This window comes from Pelodiscus sinensis, chromosome 8 (genome assembly GCF_049634645.1).
Source record: "Pelodiscus sinensis isolate JC-2024 chromosome 8, ASM4963464v1, whole genome shotgun sequence".
In the NCBI taxonomy this organism is placed as follows: Eukaryota; Metazoa; Chordata; order Testudines; family Trionychidae; genus Pelodiscus; species Pelodiscus sinensis.
Window position 1 is genome coordinate 3787216 of NC_134718.1, and position 26531 is coordinate 3813746.

Sequence of the window (26531 nt, forward strand, 5' to 3'; positions counted from 1 at the left end):
AATTCTTTTCTTTAAGTTCTGGACTGTAAGTTCTGCAGCTGAGCTGGAAGTAGAAGGGATGGCCTTTCCTTTTACACACCACTACTCTCACTGCTCCTGCAGCAGGGTTTCACAGGAAAATTATTGCTTCACCTCAGTGCGACTGATGAATAGCTTATACCATCACTATGAAATGTAGTCCAGTTACTTCTATGGGAATCACAATAATTTACTCAGTCTGACCCATACAACAATGTTTGTGGTGATGAGGACTCAGACATGTTCATTTGAAAGTTCACGTCTGGCTAGATCACTGCCATCTCCTTCAGGCTTCTAGTTCTAGCATCATATACTTATAGCTCTGCATATCCAGGTATCTGTGAATTATTTTTGTAGTTTGCAGCTTGGATGCAGTTACAAATTTTGTATCTGCACAGGGTTTTGCAGCATACGCTTGCTGGAAGGAGCAGCTGTCACTCAGTCCTCAATCACACTGCAGCAGCAATAGCCCACTGGGCATTCTGGAAATTGTAGTCTCCAGCTTGCTTGGACGGAGGAGAAAGCATGACTGCTCTTGTGCTGTGCTTGGTTCATTGCATGTGTTAGAGGGCAGTGCTGAATACAGGGGGACAGGATTGTAGCCTCTGCCCAAAAAAGGGAAGGAGAATTGGCAGGTGGTGGGAGGCTGCTAGTTAAAAGTAGGGGGCAGTTGACACAAGCCTTGTTTCCCTGTTGTGTGGTGACCTGTGGAGCTTTCAGTAGAGCCCTGCAAATCCAGACCTCCCCAAACAATGTATGCGGATTGCAGATCAGATGCCAACGGAAAGGGCTCTATATGACCACACCCACTGGACACCAGAAGAAAATAGAGCCCTGGCCTAATGTTAGTAGTAAATACAGTGAGCCAGAAACACAAGACAACACTATTATGCCACTATCTCACTGCCAACCACATACTTGAAATTAACCGATCTGAATCGGCAACTGAAGGCTGAGAACAGTTTAATTTTACAGATTATGGAAGTAGGATTGGTGTCACCTGCTCAGAAAAGGCAGGAGAGGGAGATTAAAGAGCCACAATTAGGGGCCACATTCTTTACCTTCATGTAGCGGGATCTTTGTGACTGGAACATGTCAATGATGGATCGCACTCTCTTCGAGAAAGAGTTTTCCAAGACTGGCAGGGTACTCTGTAAATGGAAAAGACCAGGCCCCCATTACACACACACAATTAGAGTCATGCCAATAACCAATTTTGCTTTCTTCATCATACAGGTTCAAGTCTAGGCCTTAAGGTCTGACTAGCTATTTGCAAGCCAAAAAATGTGTGAAGTCATTAGAAAGCCTTTTTATTAAAACTAGACTGCAGTCCAGGGAAGGAGTGGGCAAACTGCTTGTTCCTCCTTGGGGCCAAACTTACCAGGAAAAGCTAACAGGCACAGGAACTGAACTGCTAGGGAGCCAAGGGTCAAAGCAGGGTATAAATCTTATATACATATGCCCCTGGCCTGTCTCAGCCTCTCTCTGATCGGGCGGGGGGGGGGGTGAAGGTGAGGGGGGAGAGAGAGAAGACAGACGCTACTGTCGGTAACCCTCTTCCCATATTCCTCAAGAGGTGCAGTGGGACAACATCTGCCAAAGCCTGCTATGATTTCTAAATAAAAAACACCTCAGTCTCATGCACATGGCAGAAGGGGGACACTGTGGCACTATGCTGGCTACACAGCCAGCTTTCCCAGACTTGAAATCCGAATAGGGATACAAGGAGAGAGTTCTGAAGCTCACATTCATACCAGTTAAATCAAATGATTAAAATGTTCTTCCCCATGGGTGCTCAATGAGATTTTAGGATGACAGCTTTCTAAGCTGGATGTTCATTGCTCTGCTTATTGGAAGCCCTCCACATAGCCTGCTCCCCACATCCAGCTCACCAGAGTGCTGCTGATGCTGCTGAAGGACGATACTCCAAAGAGGTTCTGGATCAGGCTCTGCTGCACATTCACTCCTACCCACACAAAGATGTTCAGTCCATTCTCAAGCAGATACAGGTCACCCTTAGAGAGTCGCTCCTCAGAGTTCCGGATTGCAGCTGGCAAGGTGTCACTGTCGATATCTACTTTGCTCTGTTCAAATATTAAATGAATTGAACCGCTAGTTAGACATTCTTACCGTGTAACTTTTAGCTAGGAATTAAGTGTTGCAGAGCAAGAACTACACAGATGCCTGTAAGTCTTGTGAGCCACAGTGATTCCTGCCTCCAAAATCCTAAGGGGTTTTCAGTTTCTCTGACTCAGAAGGTACCTGCACATACCCCTCCTTCTAAAAAAAGGACATCAAATCATGTACCAATCTCCAAGTGGCATCAACTGGGAATGAACATCCTTCCTGTTGATTACCATGTGCAACAGATTGGAGAGGATTTCCTGCTAATGAGAACAGATGGGGCTCCTGGCTCTAGCAGCAATACTCTGTAATCCCAATTATGAACACTGGATGGGAGTGCATTCTGTAGCCAGCTTTATGCCAGGGGTCTTCCTATTTAATTCATCATCAGCAAAAACCCAAGTCCTCCTAGGCTGCAAGGATTATGGTCGTAATGTAGGGTTACGAGGATGGAAAATGAACATTTTCCAGTCTATGAAAGTGTACGCAGGACCCTGCTTACACATTCCCACAGGGCAGGAGAAGGGATAAAACCTTGTTAAATTCACACTGCGTGATAAAGAACATTCCTGATATAAAAGGCCCCAGCTAATGGCACATCTCAACTCCTCTCTCACTGCACTCTTCTCTCAAGGAAAGGTTACTCTGCTGAGTAGAGGAAGCTGGACTCTCTGGAATGAGGACTTCTCCTGTGTATCAAGGCTCAAATGGACTTGGAACACAAGCACTTACCAGAGGCAAAAGCCTGGGATAAAAGAAAACATTAGTTTCTGCTACATCCATGGAGCTGACTAATTGGCGGATGTAGGCACGGTCATCAGTGGTGACGTCTGCTCCAGGCTGCAGGACATCACTCTTCAACACACAGTTCAAGTACACAGGAAGCAGCTTCATGCATTCAGGGAGGATCAGCTACAAGATGGAGAATAAAGAGACCAAAGGTAATCAGCTACCTTAGGATATGTCTACACAGCAACATTTCAGAATAACTGACATTATTCCAAAATAACAGTCTGCATCTACACTACAAGCAGTTATTTTGACACTGTCAAGCTGGAGAACTTACTCCGACTCCTGTAACCCTCATTTTATGGGAATAAAGGAAGTCTGAGGAAGAGTGCTCTCTCGGACTTCCTGCTGCGTAGACAGCACCAAAAGCCGAAATAAGAAGTTTCAACTTATGCTACACAACTGACGTAGCTCAACTTGCATAGCTTATTTTGGCTTTAGCCCTGCTGTGTAGACATGCCCTTTCTGAATGAGACAGCAGGTCATTTCAATGCCTTACCGAAATGGAGACTGGAAAGAGTCAACAAAATGACCACAAAAGAGAGAGGGACAAACTTATGTCACAATGGATTACAGTTAAAATTCTTTAAACTTTGGGTCGTCTATGAGTTGCCACATGTAGGGAGTTCATTCAGACAGGAGCTCTCTCTGGATTATTATGGCATCCTTACTTCTGTAAGAGTTCTGATGCTGAGATTCAGACTCCGGGGAGGGTCGGGGGAGAGAGAAGAAGAGAATGACAGAATCTCAGCATCATATATCACAACTGTGCTTGAGAAATACTGAAGGAGCAGAGACATCCAAAGGATGATTGCCCAACAGTGGAAGAGGCTCCTCCCAAAACATTTTAAAAGACCCATGATTAAAGTTTAAAATATTGAAGTGTTATGCCATTCATAGAAATTTACTATCCAAGGAATAGGATTTTCTGCTAAGGAGGCCTCTCAAAGAGGTCAAGTACCATGTAAGGTACCAGCAGCTAAGAATCACGAGGTTCCTGATATTATTCTCTGTTTCTCCTGAGGTGGTAGCAACTGGCATTCCTCAATGTCAGGAAAGTCTGCCTGCAAAGTGACTCCGAACAGAGCTTCTCTTCCCAGCTACCTGGTTATAGTTCTGTACTCAGCTGCTAAGGGAAGCTCCCCACTTAGATTACAAGGAACGAGAGGAGCTGCCCCCTCATGCTGAACCTCCCTAAGCTGCCATTCAAACCAAAGCCCATGCAGTCACCTGGCCAGCAGAAGAAGGACTAGCACAGTTTTTTCGGTAACACGCCAGAATCTGTGCGCATTGGTTGATCAACGTGTCTCGCACTGTCTTGACTGGATTATTCAGAACCCCACGATACGCTGCACAGGAAGGCATGGAAAAAATATGCAGGAATGTTAAATGTTGCCAGTAATGATTTAACTTATAAAGTGATCTAAAATCTTTACACGTCTCAGAAGGACAGCCATGTTAGTCTGTCACTTTAAAAACAACAAGTAGTCCTGTGGCATCTTAGAAACTAACAAAAATATATAATAGTATCATGAGCTTTCATGGGCAAAATGCACTTCTTCAGATGTAAACTTAGAGCAACTCTCCAATGGGGGGGGGGAACCTTTCCCTTTGTGGGGGGGAAAAAAAATCTACCCAATCCTACTGGAAATTCACAAACTCCATTTACTTTGGATACGTACTCACCATCTCCCCACCACGCACCCCTTCAAGGCCCTGTGGCACAGCCAGCCACACTTCTGGTCATGGACAACTGGAGACTCCTTGCAGACCTTGGCAATGCCATTCCCTAAGGGGCCACCAGGGGACTCTGCTGAACACAACTGACCCTCTCGCCCTCTTGGAGGGGACAGCACATATGGCTTCTGCAGTTCCAGGAAGCCCATTTAATCTGTACACTTAATACCCAATGTAGCACTGAGAATGTTCACTGGTCTCACTACTGTGTGCAGGATCTGGGAGCAGCTGTGTGTGTTTCCATGCCTGGAGCAGAGGAACTCAGGAACATGAAGGGGTAAAAATTGTGGCTTCAGGAGTGAACATGTGCAGATGGCAATAGCTATACACCCCCGCCCCCAATTCTGTTGAGACAGTCCACAGACCAGTCTTAGCATCTGACTCAACAGGCAATAAGGCTGTGCCTCTGTCAGCCCCATGTGAGAAGAGTACTATAAGCCCAGTTGTCTGGGGGACTGGAGGAGCACAAAGAGTTGAAAACTCCAACCTCTGCCTGGCCAACTCTTTGGTGCAAGGTAAAAAAATAAGTGCCACTGGCTGTGAAAGAGAACTACCGTGTAGTAGTAAGATTCTAGCACTCTCCAAGACAGTCTCTTACCAAACTTGGCCAAGTAATTGATGAGCGTGTCGGTCTCACAATTCCGGTAGAGGTCAGCAAGTTGAGTGCAACAGTTCAGGGAGAGGTTGTGAATGCGGAGTCGTCGCTGTCCTGCACAGCTTGTGTACAAAAGAGCACACTAGAAGAGAGACAGGCACAAAATGACAGAATAGGTAAACAACTCAGTCCTACTATAGTAAGCAAATCAGCACATGCCATTTTGTTTCTTGGCTCTGGAGAGTAACCACATTTTAGCTACCTAAGCCTGAGAAAGGTGAACTGACTTAGGAGTACAGCAGGCCAAGCCCTTTTTGAAAAGTTGGTGGTTTTTCAGCCAAAACACTGTGCCTCTTCCTTCCTACACAAAAGCCTACATATGGTGCATTACAAAGCACTTAACACTATCAAGTCCCACCCATGTGTGAACTGCTATTCCAAACAACGTGTGGGGTTAGCTGGACAATTAAGATACTGTTCTAGCAAATAGACAAAGCATGGGGTTAGGAGGCAATAAGCAGAGTCAACAGCTTCTTTCTAGTTCTCTCTCCGTCTTGGGGAGTCCTAGAAAATGTCTGAGTGGAGAGCTTTGAAGAGTAGGTAGAATGGGAAAAGGACCCCAGGGAACCAGCTAGTTTTGTCGCTTGGGCAGAGAGGAAAGAGACTGTTCGCTGAAGTATCACCAGGAGTCGATGACAGATGATAGACAACTTGTTCTTTCTATAGGCCATCAGCACTGGGACTGGAGAGAGCCTCAGTCAAGTAAGGAACCAAGCAAACTTCATAGCAATGCAGCTATCTAGTCTGCGTGTGCACGGCTGAGAAAGTGATTCCAAAAGAGGGAACCTTAGAGCAAGTTACACAGGGCAAGGCTGTTACTCCAAAGATCAATATTCTTGTATCTCCATATGGAGGAGGTCTGGTAGGCCAGCATATTTTGGAGTTTGAATGCTCTCATCCCCCTCCCTTCATTGCAGACTGTCTTCTGCCTCACCTGAAGAAGTGCCCCGCTATCTTCACTTAGCTTGTCATCATGTTTGAATTCCACTGTGATTGTTTTATCACAGTCCAGACCTGCCAGCTCCACATCTGTCGTGTTGCTCATATAGAAAGCACCAAAGAAGTCAGTTGCTCTAATACCTGAAAGAGAAAAGGACACTCTAAATCAATCACATTTTGTAGCAGACGAGCAGGCAACATTTTGGAAATTAGGGCAGCCCTTGTCTATCAGGGACACTGGAGAGCTCTTTTTATAGCTTTTCATTCACCTTTCCCCAGGGACGTTCAAGCTTTACAAGGCAGGGTCAACAACCTAACCTCGGTATGTTCCAGGCTTTGAGTAAGTCTGACCCTTCCCAACCTACATGTTTACTGACCAGTTTATTAAGCCCCAGGCAATGCAAATACCTACCTGTGCTTGTGCGTACCCTCATCACAGCGTCAAATCCCACTTCCTTCTGGACATCTCTGCGCAAGTCATTCAGGAACCGCTCCTGATCGGTCTCCAGCTAAAACACAAAGCACCAAATCAGGCCTGACATTAAAACAATGCGAGTTGCCCCATCAGCCTCCATGCACAGTGACCAGTGGTATCTCAAATCCCCCCCTTTGCCCCCACAAGATCAGCACCACCTCACAGATCTCAAATTCCCCAAGAGCCCTGGGAGCCACTGCCTTTAAAGTTCCCAAGTAAAATATACCAAGCTAGGATTTAAGAGATCCTGATCTGCATATGTATTATTTCCAAGTATGTGTAGGGAACCCTGCTTCATGCAAGCGGCTGTGACCACCACAACTGTGACTGCTGAGAGAGGGACTCAGAGCCTTTACTGCAGAATGCCATGGGGGAGATCTACACCAGGTGCGAGAAGCAGAACTATGGCTAAGTGCTCCTGCAATCCACTGTAATGTAAACAGAAATCTCTGGCCACTGTTCACCACATACAGAGTACAGGCTTACAGTCAGTGTCTGAAGTGCTTGAATCCCTGCTAGGTCATAGAAGATTCTCAGGACATGGTAGATTCCTGTAGGATTTAGGCCCAACTACAGACAAATTTCATGACATGAAGCCTGAAACATTGTATACCATCCTAATTTCAGAGCACATTTGATCCAGCTCATATTGACAAAAGAAGCCATGAAGGGTCTATTTGGAGACTTGCCAAAGCCCTTTGTAGTTTCTCTTGAGAGCTGCCTGACGTATCTGAACTTGTTCCCCAGGCTGTGCAATTTGCCTTCCAGATTCTCCCACTCTCTCCCACTAACACTGTATCCATTTGTAATGAACGTTTATTATGAATGAAGTCTAGTTTAGCCTAGTAAGCAAGCCTTGAACTTACATTTTCATGATGCAGAAACATCACTGCTCATCTTCACTGCAGAACATTCTGATATTTTAACGGAAAAGCAAAGCTTTCCCCACATGGTAATTTAAGAAAGATACCTCTAACTATCACAAGTTCGAATGCTAAGTGAGGCTGTGGAGCCAGCACTGTGGGGAGGTTCTGCCTTGTGGACAATACACTGTGATGACTGTTGCAGGGCTGATAATGTTTTCACCTTTTATTAGATTTTTCTTATTAAGAAACTATATAGCACTAGGAACGCACAAGTGTAACTATTAATAGTTAACAAATCAGCTTATCTGTTTCCATGACCGTTACACGCTGGCTCCCATTCCCAGTGAGCTGGCTGTCACTCCACACTATGGGCTCTGCAGTATAAAATTATACTGCAGAGCCCATATTGAAGCAGACTCCCTGGAAGTGGGGCCAGCAGCCAGTGTGCACCAAAAGCCAACTCCCGGTGCGTACCTGTTTCCAGCTGCCAGCCTCACCCCCCGGGAGCCAGCTGCGCTGCGGGCTCTGCAGCACAAGCTTTATACTGCAGAGCCCACAGCATGTGTAACCACTAGGATTTTTAATGGTTACATTTTGTAACCAAATTTTTATACCCCTATGTAGCACAGGTTCATGCTGGTACAAAGTAAGTCTGAAATATAGTGCAAACAAAACAATATTAAGATTCAAGGGTAAGACAAGATCTTCACTTATGGCCTATGCCCCACCCCATGAGGGGGGAAAAAACCCCAACAGGGAACTAAGTGATGGGTTTTGTTCACTTATACAGCGCAGGTGCTAGCCTGACCCAAGAAAGCACTTACCTGGAAATAGGCGTACTTATAAATGGAGCCACCTGTCTGATAAGGGACTACCCCCAACGTTGCCACATCCAAATACTGGTTTGGAAAAAGGAACAGATCTACGCAGCAGCCCTGGGCCACACAGTCCTTGGCTAAGTTGCTGTAGAAGCTTGTCTGTGGCTGAAACAAGGTCTAGGGAAGACAGAGATTGAAAGGGAGTGGGGAAAAAAGGAATGAGAGACCAATGTAACGGCTACAAACAACATAGGTATTTATTCAGGGCATTAAGGTATGTGAGGCACCTAGAATCAATGAAGATTAGGACTGGAAAAGATCTTAGTAGATCACCTCGTTCAACTCCCTGCTCAAAACAGGGCCAACCCCAATTAAATCTTCCCAGCTAGGGCTTTGACAAGCTAGGCCTTAAAAACCCTCTAAGGATGGAGATTCCTCTTTCCTATGTAGGATTAACTAGGTACTAGCTGTAACCTTTCTACAGCGAAAGCACAGAGCTTTTTAGTTATACAATTATTCTCTCCCTTGGGGTCTGGGTTCTAGTACCACCCACTCTTGTCCCCAATGTAGAATCATTTTCTGTCCTGGTAGTGAACACACTCAGTTCCATATGGGAAGCCATGGGGAATAGGGCAGCCATTAGATAGAAGGTTTTCAGTTAGCAGCTATGGAGCCTCTACAGCTCCTTGGTTCCTTCTAGGTTATGCCAGAGCAACATGCACTTTTCTTCTGAGCAGCACATCACTTGTTACCTTTTCCTTGTCTGTGTTGATTAGCTTCCTGTCATCTCTGTTCTTCAGCTTCCCTGGGGCCTCTGCAATGGGCAGCGAGGTGTGAAAGATGAAGAGCTTGCCAGCACACTCTGCTGCCTACAGAGGAGGGGATGGAATTGCTTTGGTGAGAAACAGTGGTGAGGGACCATGGATTTCTCAAGACGAATACTTTTGGGACAGTATCATCGCTGTCTGATTCCTCTCTACTAGTTAGATATTTAACCCTTGATGGGACCAAGCAGCCAATGGGTCTATCTGTCCGAGATTAATAGCAACCATGTTTGGTAGGTGAAACAAGTACTGTCATAGGGAACGTAATGGATTTTGGAAACAGCTTCCTCAGCTTATTATTTTTAAATCTCTATTCCATGCCTGAGATCTCTTTAATGGTTAAACTGCTAGCAGGTAAATCCCCAGTCCTTAAACAGCCTGTGAATGGGATACTGAATGGCTCATCTTTGCTTTTCCTTTCAGTGTAAGCGAACACGGATAGAAATTCTCACGATCAGCCGTGTTTTCTAGGGAATTCTCACATGGTTAGCCAATGGATCCACACATACGAGTTTCAGATGAGTCAGCTATTGGGATGGGAAATCTTTGGAAATCTTCTGGGTCCTAAACCACTCAGAAGATCCCTTTGTTAAAAAAGTACCAAGTACTTATCAAGCCCAGGGACCTGACGAAATTTCATCGCAGGCAAGAATTCTAAATCACAGGTAAAAACTTGTGCAGTTTCACTTGCATAGTGTATTCTTTGCTTTTTATGGTAAACAATGAATTGAGGTTTAACAGCTGCTAACATGAACTACAGAGGTGGCTGCATTTCAGTGGTAGGGTAAGCATTTTCTACCCTTTGCATACACTTCTGAGGAGAGCAACAACCTTTTTTATGAACAGCTCTGAGAATCACTGCACAGAGGTGCTTCCACTATAAAAACAATCTTCCATTCCCCACAACAGCAGGTCAACAAACCTTCAAAGCCTCCATTCCTGCCTGAATTACTGGGGCAAAGACAGTTTCTGTTTCTCTTGTGTCCGCAAACATTTCTGGGATCTGGTCCAGCAAACTGCCAGGGAAGAAGGAAAAGGAGAATGCTCAAAGGGATTCAAAGCTCACCTGCTAAATTCACAGCTGGTGACCTTTGGGACTGAGATGCCCTGAAGATAGTGATTATTATATGATTAACCCTTCTCTAACCTGCATGCTATTGCATTTCTTAAAAACTGATCCTGTCAACTCTCCATCCACTTCCTCTGCCTGCATGTCTCCGCAGTGCATACTCTAGGGCCCCAATAGGTGCTTCTTCTAATAATTTCCTCTTCTCCTTAGAAGTTATGACTTGGGCTTCCTAGTCTTTGTCCCTCTGGAACATCACAGGAAAAGAGAAAGCAAACTCTAGTTTCTAGATTAAAGCTTCTATGGCTTTCTGTTCATTCCCCTTCAGTTGCTTCTCTGCTCAATTTCTGGTTAGTAAGTCCCAGTCTCACTCAGTTCAGCCAAACATCCCCCTTTCAGCACTCCAAGCTTAATACACTTATTAGTTTTATGTAAGCCATTCACTCAGCTCTCCTCACAGAATCTATTTGGTCAGCACAGTCCAAGTGTAGTGGTGCTATAGCCCACTCCAGCAGGGAGAGGGTCACAGACAAGCCAGAGAAGAACTGCACAATCCTGGCCTATCAGGGCAGGGAGCAGTCAACCAATCAGGGCCAGGCTGGGTCCTATAAAAGGCTGCAGGGCTAAGAGGAGCTCACTCTTGCTCTGGCCAGGAAGGGAGTAGAAGCAGCTGGATAAAGCGGTGCAGGGCAGGCTCAGGGGAGCTGAAGAGAGGCTCCAGCCTGTTACTGCCCAGGCTGTGGCCTTGATACAAGGGTCACAGGAAAGCAACGCAGGGAAGGGGAGAGGAGGGCAAAAGATGCCTGCCACCAGAAGATCCCCAGGTTGGGCCTGGGTCATCCCTCCATCCCCTACACCACACCTAGCCTCTATACTGACTGTCGGTTGCCCTTGAGGCAAAAGGCTGATCTTTGGGGCTGCAGTTGGCCTCTTAGGCAGGTGCCAGAACTGAGGACTATTGATACATCCCCAGAAGTGGGGAGAACGGAATGGGTCCCTAAGAGGACGCCACGGTCCAGGGAGTGATGCAGATCTCGATGAAGGAGATATGAAAGCGGATAGTGATGATGGGTGAGTCCCTGGCCAGAAGAGGGCACCCTGGTGAGGAACAGAGCTAATTTTTGGTGTGACCAGGAGGCAGCACTGTGGCAGTGAGTCAACCCTGCTACATATCAACTCACAGAAACCTCAAACTGACTTTGAGAACTCCATTATGATCTCCTGCTCTCTAGGACATTCTGACAGTCTTCTCTAAAGAAGCCTCTCCCTATAAGTCCCACTTTGCAGCCTCCTGTCAGTTCAGTCCCAGTTCTAGTGGAGCAGGCTCAGGCAACCATGACAATGAAGACAAGTACAGCTGTATTCCAAGGTGTGCATCAGTTGCTTGTACATGTTATGTGCCGGTTATTAGCTTTCAGTTTTAACTAAGTGGCACATAAAGCTTCCCAGAGGCCATCAGAAAGGCGGTATCCTGGCAAAGAAAGGACACCCAAGACACAGTGCACCTGATTTTTGCCAGCTCCATTAGTTACACCTAAAGACTCCAGAAACACTGATAGCGCCAAGCCCTGTACAAGTGGGCACTCTCAGAGCTGGAGCCTATTTCAACACAGTATGGGTCCCCGTTACCTGACAATCACTGTCCTTGACTCGTTCACATTCACCAGGAAGCCATCAAGCAGCGGCACAAACATGTCAGCTACATCCGAGACAACCATCATTTGCGGCTGGGCCAGCGAGCTCTTCACGTTATAGAAGTGCAACACTTTGTTGTAAGTGACAAAGCCCACCCGAATGGCTGACTCTTCAATGCTGCCTTCCCTGTAAAATAAAGACACTTAGTGCATCACAAGGGCCATGAAAGCACAAGAGCTACAACATGCAGAGGTCAATAAAATGACCCGGGAGCAGGAAAAGGAAGGGAAGAGAACAGGCTGCTGTACCATCATTCCTAGTGGACAGGTATCTCAGTGGTTCCTTTGTTGGATACGAACTGAACGGACCATGAAGGCAGCCACCCTCCAAGCCATCCCTTCAGGACAGGCTGACTCATGTCACTGGGCCAGTGTGGAGGCTGGCAGTGCTAGCCAGGCTCCTGCAAGCTGTCACTAGCAGTAAAAGCCTTCTAAAGAGAGAGTCTCAGAGAGACAGCCATATTAGTCTGTATCTGCAAAACAGCAAGGAGTCCTGTGGCACCTTAGACTCACATTTATTTGGGCACAAGCTTTCGTGGGTAAAACCCACTTTGTCAAATGCATCCATACAGATGCAATGCATCTGACAACGTGGTTTTTACCCTCAGTTTATACCCAAATAAATCTGCTAATCTTTAAGGTGCCACAGGACTCCTCATGGTTTTTCAAAAGGGCATGTCCCCTCTGCAAGGCATGGAGTGGTGGCAGCTTTTCTGTGGTCATCGGCTGTGACCGTACAGAACAAAGGAGTTAAGTTACCTGGGCAGGTAATCCAGGAGAGACTTCAACTCTTCACAGATCAGCCTCACCAAGCCACTCTTCACAGCATTGTAAGACACATCAATCATGAAAATGAAAGCAGGTGGGTTGGGAAACTTGTTATTCTGTGGAATACAGAAAGAAAACCATCGCCCCTTGCTTAAGAAGAGATCATACCAAGGCTAGGCTACCCAGACAAATTCATGCCATCAAAACCCCAGTAACCTCTATTTAGTAATTAGTCAAGAGTAAAAACTAAGATCCTGGTAATTCATTGCTTCTCTGCTCCCACCCAATTCAAGTACATCTGAATCCTAATGTCCGACATCACAATCATGCATGGAAGAGCTGGAATGTGGCATCCCTCGACTGAGCAGGCAGAACAGGATTGGTGTAAAGGAAGTTCCTGTTTACATGGAACAGCCCTGACGGAGTGGGAAGCAGGCCGGCAGGATTCCCCAGAACTCTCATGCTCTAGAAGACTTTGAAAGTTAGAGACTAAGCAGGGGTGTCCTTGCACTACAAAGGAAGACTTTCCTCCTCCAGAACTGGGTGCCCTTATTTCACAGAGCACGGATTCTGCTGGGAAGAGCCTGGCTCCAATCAGCACTTCCTTTCTTTGCAGTCTACATCAGAATGGGAAGTGGAGCAACAAGGCTGACTGACCACTGGAGCAACAGAGTAGTCAGTACCTCAATACTGGCATACATGGAAACAAACACACAGAAAAGAGAAGGAAGAGAGAAATTCCTTCCAGGGAGGATGGGAAGGGGGAGAGAAAGGACTTGAGGAGGTGGCAGAACTGGTGGAAAGATGTGAGCTATCAGAGGGGAATACAGCGAGCAGAGACGCAGGGATAACGGAAGAAGTAAGCTGGAAAAGAGTCAAGGGAAGGCTTTATACTCTCCAATCCCAGTCGGCCATTTTGCATGAAATTTGGGGATGTGTTTGGCTGTATTGCCAGTTCTCAGTAAAATCTAAAATATGGCCCTGACCAGGCCAGTCAAAAGCTGCAATCTTTAGAAAACTCTTTTCCTATCTTTTTCAGCAAAAAGAGGGGTCCTTCTAATACAAAACAGTAATGCACGTGTCTTTCCCCCCAAAAGTGTCTGAAAAGTTAGGGAACTGTTTACACTGACAAATGTGTAGAATCTGAAGCAGGTGAGTTTCCCAGACTATTCTAGTGTTTGAAATATGGGATCAGATTTACCGCCTTTGCATCTTTGAAACCCTCATTACAATGTGTGACTACTGCCAGTAAATGCATTGGGGCTTGCTCTATCCCATTGCTTCTCATCTCTACTGGGGCAATTCCGACCGACTAGTAGGTCACAACCTTCCTTCTCTAGAAGGTGGCAGGCAACATTGCAGCTGCCACTGTAGAGAAATGGCATGTACTTTCCTAGATAAGGTTTTAACTACCGGTAACAATTACAGATACGATGGGACGTGCAGTCCCACTTAACAGGGATGTAAAATCTAACCTCTTCAGATGTACAAAGAGATGCTAGTGATGACATCAACCGGAAAGCCAATCCATCTGATTCAGCCTCCACTTGCTTTCTCAGAGGAGCTAGGATTTATTTAACATCACAGCACTGCATTAAATGTACACTATCGTACCTTACAGTAGCTGGCTGTGGCCAAAAACTCGTAGGAGCCCAACGATAATTCAGGTCGGTCATAGAAATCCACTCTCCTGCCAGTATGATCCAAATGCTGGAAGTAGTGAGGTGGCACTAGGGACAAAGACATCCAATTTTAGACATGCAATTTGTTAACAATTCAACTGCCAGCAGGCTGCAAAATTGGGATGGGGGCATTCAACTATACAAAGGGAAATCTAGCCAGTGCCTTGCAGTATTGTGCACGTGACCACAACTAGGGAATCTTTATTGGCAATTCAGGAGCATTAACAGGCTCACAAGTGCTCAGTCAGAAAAGTTTCTGGACTATGGAAACAGAATAAGTGAAATTAATAAATGTAAGATGCTACTTATGTGTACAACGATGAAGAGTATACATTATAATTTGAGAAATATGTCGTCACAGAGTGAGACAGGACTGTAAGGCAAATACACAAGGCGTATGATTCAATTTACTCCCACAATCTTAACATTAGCATTTCAGATCTGAGCACTAACTGTGCCTCAATGCACTGTTAATGGACTATTTTGAAGAACAAAGAATTGCAGTGTAGAAGCCAACACAGGGTGCTGTACTCTGCTCTAGAACTTATTATGCCATGAAGGCATCCCTAATTAAATAATTTATTTGCAACTCCTTGAAACATCATCATCTAGAAAGGCGGCTTACCCTCAGTGACACAGCTGCAGAAGCAACACTGGAATCTCCTTCCACCCTCAATAAACTGCATAAAAGGACACATGTAGGCCTTGCACCGATTGCACCGGATAGGACCAGGTTCCCCATGGTCTACCAAATAAGGAGGGGTCTGAGGAGGGAAACACAGGTCAGGCACACAGTAGTGGGAAAAGGAAGCGTATATAGGCATCACAGAGCTTGAAACTTCCTCCTGGTAGACTATGCAGGGCTTAGCATTGTAACAGCTGTGGAATCCAAGAGTTTGGGATACATTTCTGAATTGCTGCATTGTCTCAAGTCCGTAGTACAGTTCTTCTGTAGGCTGCAGTTGCCAGAAGAGCGCAGTGAGTACCAGAAGAAATGGAGAAAGATTAAGTGCGGAAGCATTTCCTTAGATGCAGTTCTGGGAACTCTTTTTGTATACACAAAATAGACGACTCCTACGTGTTTGGACTTTGGCTCAGTGCTGTTCAAAGATTACTTCTTTCCCCACCCCCTAAGCTCCTGTGCTGAATTCTAACACCCTGCCCTCTGCACTTTATCCCAACACCATGGCAGTAACAGGACAAGCCTCTTTCTACTCCAGTCCAGTAAGAGTACGATCAACTATGTTAGACTGTCTCAAATGCCATATTCCCATTCTCACGTCAAAAATAAACTCAAGGCAAACCCATGTCCAGATACAAAGAGGCTTACAACTACTAGAATTAATTCCACTTCCAAAAGTGTAAAATAGCCACTTCACTCTGAGGCGCACTTAACCCTTGAATTCTTTGCAAAAGACTGAGAAAAAGCAACCCAGTTTGAATGTAGCTGTTCAAGAACAGGAAAACACGGATGCCTCAATTTTCAGGCTGCAATCTTATCTCAAGTAAATTAAACCAAACTGTTGTTGCTGCTGTTATTGTCCAAAATATGTGTGTGTTTGCTGTTTGGGCTACTGGACCAAACTTACTCATTTTTCATGTGACTATTTTAGTCAGCTGTGTCGCAGCTTTAATATAAAATTAAAATACCACTACCAATGTGAAAGTCCAATCATAGACAGCTTCAAGTAAAAAGTTAAATCAGTCCACATCAGGGATGATGTCTGTCAGATTTGAAATCTAGGGCCAATCATGCTGATAGCACGTAAGTCCTCCCCTACTGCTCCCTGCTGTTGCATGCTCACTGGGGCTATGCCTACATATCTTTTGCTCCTTGTTTATCTTTAAGCCAGTAGAGAACTTCTTGATGGGGCTGGAACGCATCTGTATTTGGGCTATTCACTCATCTCTGCATCAGACCCTGGATCGTGTCTTGCTGCAGATGAGAGCATGGGCTTACTTTAGTTAAGATCAAAGTGGGAAAACTTCTCCTTGTCTTTTGTAGTACTTAATGACCAGTAAACAACGTGTCCCAAAAGGTGGGTGCTCTAGCAGTTAAGTCCATGGCTTGGTCTCTACTCTACATTGGGGGAGGAGAGCAGAGTGAGCGAGTGACCTTGAGGCACAAAAGAGACTGAGCGCTCCTGGGGAAATGAATGTCAACACTTGCGCCTGAGTGTGAGGGATATGCCAACCTAATCCCCGTGCCACCCATGGCTAGGCTGATGGAAGAATGCTGGTGAGTTCCCTGGGGACAGAAAAACCCCCATCCATCCCTGTAGGACACGTCTACACTATGGCATGACAGCAACTGTAGCTGAAGAGTCAGACCTCATCTTCTCCCCCCAGTTGTGGATCCCAACTGTAACGACAGACTATCCTCTTGGATTTGCTGCTGAACTCTGCCCCTTCCTTTTCCTCCTCAACAGCTCAGTTCTACGGCTTTACCCAGCCATTTCTCCTCCCTCCATCAGCCAGCAATGCAGTTCTTTAGGTTACACTCCCATTTGCTCCCATCAACCCTTTTGGCACTTCAGTGCTGCTTGTGCCCTATATCCCTCTGCCCATCCCTTGCTGCCTCTGGTGGCCTTGGCCAGAAGCCAAAAAAGCTATTTAGGGATGTAAGATATTAGTCAATTATCCAATCAGCAGAAGCTGATTGGATAGTCAACTAGTGATGTGACTAATCACTCCTTCCCTACCCACTTACTGCCTCTATCAGAGAGGGGCAGCAAAGAGGGGGAGGGAGAGGAGCAGGAGCTGGTGTTGGGGGGAAACCAGTTTAAGAGCTGGTTGCCCCCAGTACCGTCTCCACAGGGGGCAGGGGAGGTAGAGGCACAGAGGAAGCAGCACAAGTGGGGACTGAAGCAGTCTCTGCTCCTTCTGCTTCTGCTGTGAGTCTACTTTTGAAATGTACGAGAGCCCCACCAGGGCTCTTGTACATTTCAAAGGCTCAGGTGCCAGGGAGCATGGGCCCACGCTCCCTGCCAGCTTTCTTTTGAAATGTACAAGAGCCCCACTGGAGCCCTAGGAAGGGCTCTTGCTACAGCTCAAAGGCGGAGGCGCCCTTATAGACTAATCGAATATTCAACGGAAATCCCATTGACTATTTGATTAGTTAATGAATCTAAATTTAACATCCCTAAACCTACTGTTTTCCTTGCCCACACAACACACTGACCTGCAATTTTCCCCTGCCTGCTGAGAAAGAAAAGGCCACCACCAAAAGAAAACCCACACTGCAGAGGGCTAAGGAGTGCTCTGAGTGAACACAATATATCTGCACGCCACTCATTCCCAAGGCTGCAGAGACAGCCAGTTTCCTCTCAAAGCTTCAAATACTTGGCTCCTTGAATCCTGCTGTCAAACACCGATCATGTCTGTTGAGCAGGCACTTGATTTTAAATATTCTAGATTTGTCTGAATGCTTTGATTTCGACAAACTCTGTTCTCCTCCCCTCCACCCTGTACATACAACCTTAGTTCCATTTACAGCATCTCATTTCTCTCAACAGGTGCAGCATACTCAGCTGAGCACCCATCTGTTAGCAGGGCCCCTTTTCAAGGGAAGCAGCCCTTATCCACAGCCAAGCTGTTTCTAGTGCTGGCGGGCGGAGTGAAGTCACTAAAGCAGCTTTTTGCACTTGGCCACATTTTGCTGGATATCACAAAACACATTTATTCAAAGCATGGTTACGGTTTGGAGAATGAGTAGTGGGGTGTACTTAATACTTCCCTTCCAAACAATCACTACTGCCTCATTTCTGAAATGAGGCCACAGCTAATTATCCCCTTGTAGTTCCTTTTGCCCCTCCCCCGACCCTATGTACAAGAATTAGATTCAGGGCAATTCAGATGATCAAGAGAACAGATTTCCAAAATCTACAAACTACCCTTAAAATGACAAAAGCCCTGCAAGAGAAGAGATTCAGAACACCATACGATATTGCACTAGGTAGACTCTAGTCCGAACAGAACACAGCAAGGCACTTGCTGGCTGAGCAGACTGCACTACTCAATGTAGACATCCAACCTGCAGGGACATGGTGAATTCATGGTTAGAAGCAGCAATACAAAGACAAATAAAGCAGGCTTATAACAGCAGCGGGTATTCATAGCACTTTAAGGGAGTTAGGATTAGCCATATTCTACAGATGCAAAGTAAAGCAGCGGAGGCGTAAGACTAAATGGGGCAGAGACATGGGCAGCCCTCAGGCACATGCTCTCTGCCAGTCTATGCACTTCCATGTCCCTACACATGCATGTCAGTTAACTTGGTGCTATCTGATGTACAACCTTTGATTTGACAGCTTCAGATGGTTTCGAGTCACTGAAGTCTTCTGAAGTGTTTATAGCAAAGCGAGCCCAGCCGGAGTAAGGGCAGACAGTGAGCAAGCAGTGCTGCAACAAACAGCTTAGCCACACAGCTAATGACTTGCGTGGGGGAGGCGAAGAAGAAATTATCTGGACTCCCTGTTGATGAAGCGGTGAACTAACTACTTACTGCAGTGGTCAAATTCTTCACTTTTCATAGCACATAACACAGCCCGCTTATGTCTAAGCGTTACTTGACACTGCACATCTGTTGAGGATAGATGCTTCCTTAATCTTCACCCTCTCAAATCTCCTTACACAAAAATGTAAATTATCTAACTCCCTTAGAGAGAGAGATATTGAAAAACACATGCTACTAGGAGGTCAGAACCTCTCAACCACACATCCAGGATGTTGCTCTTACCTCATCTGTGGGCAGGGTAGCCAGTGGTTTAATGACAGCAGCTAGGGGAACCTGGGATTGTTTGGCCATGTCGGAGGTGCAGGGGATATTGTATGATGTGCATCTTATGTAGCGGGGGCTTGCATTACCTGGAGGGCAGAACAGAGGTAAGTGCAAAGCTTTAGCAAAGGTGATATCGTGGGCAACAAGTCTAATCACAATGCAGGCATCCCCGCTCTAAGGATGATAAAGATTCCACTTTTATTATAAACAGTCTGTCTGGCAGTACAGAGAAAGTGACACCACTGCAGAATTGGATTCTATAGCTAAGCACGGAATTTATGCACTTTTGAAAGTGTGGGAGTGATAAGTCAGACTGAACACAGGCAGATACAGGGAGATCTTTCCTTTCTTCACCCAGCCCCCAGATCACGCAATGCCTCCCATTCACAAGACGAAACCCCATAATACAGTTCTATTCCTAGACAGTGTCTGTTCCCATAAAATTGCCAACGCACCTCAGTCCTGATGTGTCACACCCTGCTACTCCAGGGTGGGTGCAGCTTTGTCTGGAAGTGGGTGACAGATCATGTGAGGATTCCCTGTTGTGATCCCTCCGTCTGGGGCAGCTGGCATTGGGCTGGATGGACAGTTGGAATGACCCAGCCTGGCCGTTATTATGTTTACCCATGATAAATAGGTCAAGTGCTTGCATGTGTCCATCGCAATGCCAGCGTGTGCATGCCCTCACAGCTGCTGGAATTTTTTCCCTTTGTAGTACCCATCAGGTCAACTCCAGTGCTCTGGTGCCATGTGCTCAGAGCAGCGGCGTCAAGGGCCCCAATGACTTTCAGTTCCTTCTTACTGCTTGTGACAGGCAACAACAGGTGGGTTTTTTCACATGAAATGGTAATGCATTTTCTCAGAGGCCTGGTGAGTGTACCCTGGGGTAAAGGAGCCGATTTCACCTTGGCACCTGAACCTCAGCCTGTCCAAGACAGGCCCACCTTTGAGCTGCTAGCAATGTGCTTGCTGTTGCACCTCTCCTGGAAAGTGTCTGCCTTAGTGACATCTCCAAACCCCTCCTGGCTAAAGTGATCTGAAACCTCACGTCGGAGCTCCTATATACGACTTCACAGAGTGAAGTACAGCTGTGCCTGCATCCCAAGTACTCTCAATTCCACTGCAGCAAGAACATTTCTCTCATCGTATTGCTTCCTCTTCGCATTCAAGATGGAAGAGTGTAACCCTTTAAACGGTTAGGCTTATGCTTATCAGTTCAGACTGGCACCCGGGAAACCGCCCGCTACCCCGCGCTGCTGCCTCTGAGGGATAATATGTAACTGGATCTTTGGTCACGTGCTGTTTTTTGGGGAGGACTTAAGGAGGGAAACAGTATTTTACCTTGATCTTTCACCAGGAAATTGGTTGTAACAAGGGGTGGGACCTGCCCTCTAACTCCAGTGATGAATGGCTCTGATCCACGGTTATTTCTGTCATCTTCAATTACTTGGATCTAGAAGAGAAAGCAGCATGTTAACCACAGCAGGCTCCATTCCATGGAGACAAGGGAAGGGAGGGGCGAGGGGAGACAGAATCCGGAGCGACAGAGCAGACAGACAGGGATTGGGACAAACATTACCAGTGCTAAGAACTGAGAAGCCTAGACTTAAACTTTACCAAGCCGTCAGTTCTTATTGTCTCTGAATTGGGAATAAGACTGAAGATGGGATTTTTGTTGAGATCAACCTATTTAAACCCCCTTTCCAGTTTTCTGTTTTTAGTTATTTTGAAGACTGGCATGCTTTACATTTTAAGAGCTGATCTGGACTCACTTAAAAGCAGAATTTGGCCCAAGAAAATAATTTGCAATAGCATTCAGCTGTTTACTGCTCCCCAATATACTCTGTTGCAACTACTGTCGCAGCCCATCTCCCTGGCAGCTTTGTTATAGCTTCCAAACATCTTTCAGCTTGCACTTCCTTTTTTGTCAGCCTTTTCTTTGTGAAAATACTCGCAACTGTACAGTTCAGAAAGTGAGGCTGTTCCACTGTATAGCTGACTAAACTCTGACCTAAAATATGTGAACTCAAGAATGTGATCACTTCTATACACTGCTCACTAGTTCAGACTTTGAGCTATGGGGACCGAGAGCCTCGCTGGGCCCCTGGGCAAGCTGGAAGGGCCAGCTCTGCGCTCCTGGAAAGGGCAGGACCTTGGACGGAAGGGGCAGGACTGGGGCAGCTAGCCCTCAGTGCCCCCCCGAACGTGGGTTCCTCCCCGCCATCCCCCCCAAGCTGTCCCGAGTGCACTGCAGCGACAGTGCTCCAGGGGCCATTTAAAGGGCCAGGAGTCCCAGGCCCTTCTGAATCACTGGGCTGCCGAGCAATTGCCCCCTTTACGCGCACCCCGCCCCATAAGCAGGCCTGCCTGTCTGCAACTCAGACTGTTTCAGATCATCCAAGCTGAGCTCAACAGGATGGTAACAGTGTGAAATCCACTGGTCACCACCATAAACATGCTGAAGAACAAATCTCATTAGGGATTATGCATTATGAAGTTCAACAGCACTTTTGGATTCAGAATAGCCACTGAACTCTGCAATCGAATGGAAGATTATAGGAAGCACTGGGCCCTTCTGACTGCTGTCAGTACCAATGCCAAATCCAGTCTAAGAACTGATCTGGCCCCGATCCCACTGAATAACCTATCCCCACAGTTTACAACCCCTTTTACCATGCACAGTGTTCTACAGCAGGAGCTCTTGCGAGCCTTCTGCAGTCTATGTTCTACACCAGTGGGATGCTCAGCCACAGAATCAAACCAACAGTTCCAGGAAATGTCTCTTGTCAAAACTCTACAGATTAACTGAAGTTGGTGTCATCACTGATTAGATAGGAGTCATGTGACCAACTTGAGCCAATCACCAATGAGGCAGAAATGATATGGGGTAATAGAAAATCTAATCCACCATTTTCTTCCAGTCCAAAGGTAGATACTTTTCATTTAAAAGATTCTCAAAGCACATTTCTGATTTAGAAATTTAACGTTTTAATTTTTAACAGTGATACAGAATCACAGATAATGAGAGAATGTTTGTAGCTCCCCAAACTTTAGAGGGAGTCTGCTCAGAGATTCCAATGAGGAATTCATATCAAAACAAAATGGTTACTTCAAACATGAGATAATGGCATCAAATGCTGGCTCTGTACTGGCAGCTCAAGAATGAACAGTAACAAAATCCAGCTTACACAGATTGGAAAAGACTTCCACTAAGGAACAAACTGTGTACATGTAACTGTGTACACATGTAACTACTCAGACTACATTTGTCACGTGATAGATGTTCCAACTGGAACCTGATGTAGGTAGATAATTTGCTTTTAAGACTAGACGATGTTGAGGGGAAACATTCTTCATAATCTGCTTCCAAAGTGCTGCCCACTTTCTATTGCCCCTTATGTCATGACATAGGACATGATGAAATAACCAGTCTGTGTGGAGTTTATTGTATTCATTTTGATGGGGTAAGCAGAAAGGGGTGGGAAAGAAGGCTAAAGGATTAAAACTGGAGGGTTAGTCAGGTGAGGTTTATGCCACAAGCATGCACAGGTGCTCACTATCACACAGACAACAGACAGACACTGCACTTACTGGGCTAGGAATTGCATCTGGGTCTATTCTGTGCCTGGGTTTCTGCTGTGGTGGCAGCTCACTGAGTTGCTTTTTAAAAAAAAAAAAGCAACAGAGTGCCACAAAAAGAAAACAAAGAGTAATAAAACAAAAAGTAACAGTGTTACTCCTCTCTGCCCAAATGTATAGCACTGGAGTTAGATATATACAATTGTACAATCATGCAACAAGAGGAAAAGAATACACCTGCTTTGATACTACACAATCTGAGCATCTGTCTTGCCACTGAACTGCTCTTGGGCTCTGAACATTATCTTGGCAGAGACAAGGGCTAACGTACTTGTTGTGTTAGAATTGGGGAGTTACACTTTAAGAACATGCTGCAACAGAGGCAGTTTATGCAAGTTTCTTGAGATTTAATGTAGCGACAGAGAAGAGAAGCAAGCAAAGCTATTAAAATGCCCCATTCCTTTCAAAAAGCATGTCTACAAACAAACACTGAATCAAGGATTAAGACTTCTAGCTAACAGCATTGATCAGGTGGTAACATGAAGCCAGATTTATCTCACACCTAGCTGTAAAGTAGAGACTAAAACTATTGCCCTGAAAGTCTGTCAGCATCAGAAGCAATTCAGAAACACTGCCTGAGCAGACAGAGAAATGGAGGAGAGTCTTACAGGCTAGTGGCAGTAATTATAAGTGACTGTCATTTAACACTGCTGCTTGTGTGCACTTCCCTGCCAGCTTTTTGGAACTTCCTTTTGTTGAGAAGTCAAACTGGAGAAATAGCTTATCCTTAACTACAAGCATCTCATGGTTCTGTCCAGAACAGCCTTGGCAACAGCTAGTTAGCCTCTTTGAAGTTACATCTAGAGCAAGGGTGGACAAATAAGCCTTTGCGGGCTGGATCCAGCCTACAGCCACCCTGTCACTCCCCTGCCCCCAGGCCAATCGAGACCGAAGTCTCCTCCCCCCACCGCTAAGGCCACGCGGTGGCTAGAGAGAAATGCCAGCAGTTTAAAAAAGTTTCTCTATAGCCATTGCGTGCCCCTGGCAAGGTGAGAGACTTCATGCTCTCCTGTCCCCAGGCCCTGACTGGGGGGGAGGAGCACATGAGGTCTCCTCCTGCTGCAGCATCTAGAAGGAACTGCCAGCAGTTTTAGAACAGCTGGCAATTCCGGGGGGGGGGGGGGGGAAGGGGAAAAGAGGGAGGAGAGAAGACTTCACCCACTCCCACACCTGCAGGCCAATCAGGGTCTGGAGGGGAAGGGGGGGACGCACAAGAAGTCTCCTGGCCCTGCCCCTTCCGCCTGAGGACCAGGACCATTTCAGAAATTTATGAAGTGGGCCCCTTTTAAAAATTATCGCCCACCCTGATGTAGAGGGACAGCGAAGACAAACTTATGGCCATGCCTTTAATAAGCACCGCTGATGAGGGCGCATGTGTTCGATCAGCTCCTGTCCCGAATGCATAACAGTACTTGCAGTGAACGACTCACCATACTGTAAACAAGCTCTTCAGGCCTCCTCAAAGGAGCCACCATTGTTTTTTAACTCGCCTCTCTTCTCTCAGAAGCTGGGGAATCTCAATGTCAAGTTTAATGTAGCTTTGGGACCCAAGTCAGTTAGCCGACTGCTTTGACTCAGATAGAACTTACTTTGTTCCATCAGTGAAGTGGGAGCTTTCAGGTGACAAACCCCACAGGATATCTGACCACTGACAAGACAGATCACATATTGTGCGTAAGCCAGCAGACGTAGGCCCTTTCACAGAACCACTCTCGAAACATCAGCAATCGTCCAATTCTGTGCTGAGGGACAGCTCTGCTTTGTAAGGGGCATTATGCACTGTTCTGACAAATCCACGTCCACCTAGAAGTCCCCTGTGTACCTGCGTTTGGGTTAACAAGTCTGTAGTCTAATGAGAGTCCGTCCTCAAGAGAGGGGATCAATGTTGCTTCTGAGGAATTCTCCCCCTCCCACATGCCAACATGGAACAAAGCAGCACGCTGAAAATTAGTGCTATAAATTCAGGATTTCCTATGTTATAGGGTTAATGAGCAACAGCAAAACTATACTTGTACAGCAGCTTCCATCCCAGGTTCCAATATGCACTACAACCATTAGTCTCCACGGCCCTCTGAGGTAGGTAAGTATCCCAGTATTACAGACAAAGAAACAAAGGGAAAGCAGGCTAGTAATCTGTTTGAGGCCACAGGCTAACAAAGACGGAGTTCGGAACAGAACTCAGGTGACATGAAACCCAGTTCCATGCTCTAACCACTAGTCAATATAATCTCTTTACCAGAAGCAGTATCCTCAGAATTCCCGTTCATGGGCAGAAGCATGAAAAACAAAGTCACAAGATAGAACATCTTGTAACTCAAACTGATAGGTCCCAATGGCCTATGGGGAAGTCCGTGTTGGCGAGAACAGGATTGACTTACGGGGCTAGGAATGGAGTCTGGATCTAAGCGTTTTGGCGGGGGAGGTGGTGCAGGCTGACTCCCGTAATTTGGTGTTCCTGGGTAAGAGCCACCGTAGTTTGGTTGTGGGCCCCTAACCTGTCCAAAGGAACCTGAAAGAGAGAGACAACAGAATGAAAGCACATCGCATTGTTTGGTACTTCTACAGCACCTTGTACAATAGGGATCCCATAAACGACTAGGTCTCCCGGGAGCCTCGAATTCAAATATTACTGCAGCCGTTCTTTCCAGTCATCTTATCCACACATGGACAGCTACCTGCTCTTCACGCAATGAGGGCTGAAGAGATTTATCTGAATCTCTCAGTTGTTAACCTGTGCTTCTTGCAGAACAGTCCAGATTTAATAAATCCATCTTTGGAACCGGTTTCAGAAATGGGAAGAACCGGTCCTTTAAATCCATTAAAGAAATAAGTAATGGGTTAGATCTGCATAAAAGCCTCTATGAAAACAATGACCAAAGCAATAGCGTACCCCATATTGGACCAACAAAATAAAGAAATACTGGCAAACATGTCAGCCAACTTTTGTGGTGCCTGGGATTAGAATAGATTAAAACTCCGATACTCTAATGTACTTAGTTTTTAAATTCTGTAGTTGTTTCACTTTGCTTTATACTTCATTAATGGACATTTCTGGGGCGATACAAGGATCTCTCAGAGGCAAAAGACGACCTTAGGGTGCCAGAGCAGGGAAGTTCATCCTGTACTACAGCTCTTTATATTTAAATACTTTCATTCTTAATTCTAAATGAGCTGCTCTGTGGTTCACCAAGGCAAACAAATCAAGGCAAAAGGAGATAAGAAGAAAGAGATAGCAGTCCACTCTTAACATGCTACAAACCTTCCCATATACATGCAGAGCGTACACTTTAATCCCCAAGCCCTGACAGTTAATTTTTGTGAATTCTCTACTTCTGAATACAGAAAAAAACAAAATGTCAACTTAACCAAAGCTCAACATATTTAATATAAATCACCAACTCCTCAAGGCAGGAGACTATCTTCTTGTGAAAAACAAGCCAGCATACGGTACTGAAGGTTAGCAATTTTTTGTACCAATGCAAGCCAGAATAATTCAGTTTCACTCAATTCTCATCTACATTGACCAAGCCACCACAGGTGATCTCAGGACTTGCCCCTGAATTCTGAGCAACTTATAAGGAGCATGCTAACAAAAACAACATAGCTAAGACACACAAATCAGGAACCAGATCACAGCGACACCCAAAACTCAACGAG

General features: G+C 45.8%; 1 protein-coding gene across 5 annotated transcripts in view; it reads right to left on the reverse strand.

Annotated features, from left to right (window-relative positions):
* SEC24C (SEC24 homolog C, COPII component) overlaps positions 1 to 26531 on the reverse strand; it is a 106273-nt gene that overhangs the window by 3671 nt on the left and 76071 nt on the right. For 4 of the 5 annotated variants that reach the window (XM_075935700.1, XM_075935697.1, XM_075935699.1 and 1 more), the window contains 18 exons: positions 25253 to 25383; positions 22827 to 22895; positions 20577 to 20688; positions 19194 to 19321; positions 15081 to 15219; positions 14388 to 14503; positions 12765 to 12889; positions 11941 to 12132; positions 10168 to 10261; positions 9174 to 9290; positions 8428 to 8598; positions 6675 to 6771; positions 6258 to 6403; positions 5267 to 5405; positions 4162 to 4280; positions 2875 to 3054; positions 1911 to 2102; positions 1080 to 1169 (listed from right to left, as the gene is read on the reverse strand). In XM_075935700.1, the coding sequence (XP_075791815.1) occupies positions 1080 to 1169; positions 1911 to 2102; positions 2875 to 3054; positions 4162 to 4280; positions 5267 to 5405; positions 6258 to 6403; positions 6675 to 6771; positions 8428 to 8598; positions 9174 to 9290; positions 10168 to 10261; positions 11941 to 12132; positions 12765 to 12889; positions 14388 to 14503; positions 15081 to 15219; positions 19194 to 19321; positions 20577 to 20688; positions 22827 to 22895; positions 25253 to 25383 (2357 nt within the window). The remainder of the gene's footprint in view (positions 1 to 1079; positions 1170 to 1910; positions 2103 to 2874; positions 3055 to 4161; positions 4281 to 5266; positions 5406 to 6257; positions 6404 to 6674; positions 6772 to 8427; positions 8599 to 9173; positions 9291 to 10167; positions 10262 to 11940; positions 12133 to 12764; positions 12890 to 14387; positions 14504 to 15080; positions 15220 to 19193; positions 19322 to 20576; positions 20689 to 22826; positions 22896 to 25252; positions 25384 to 26531) is intronic. The other variant, XM_075935698.1, reaches the window with a different exon arrangement.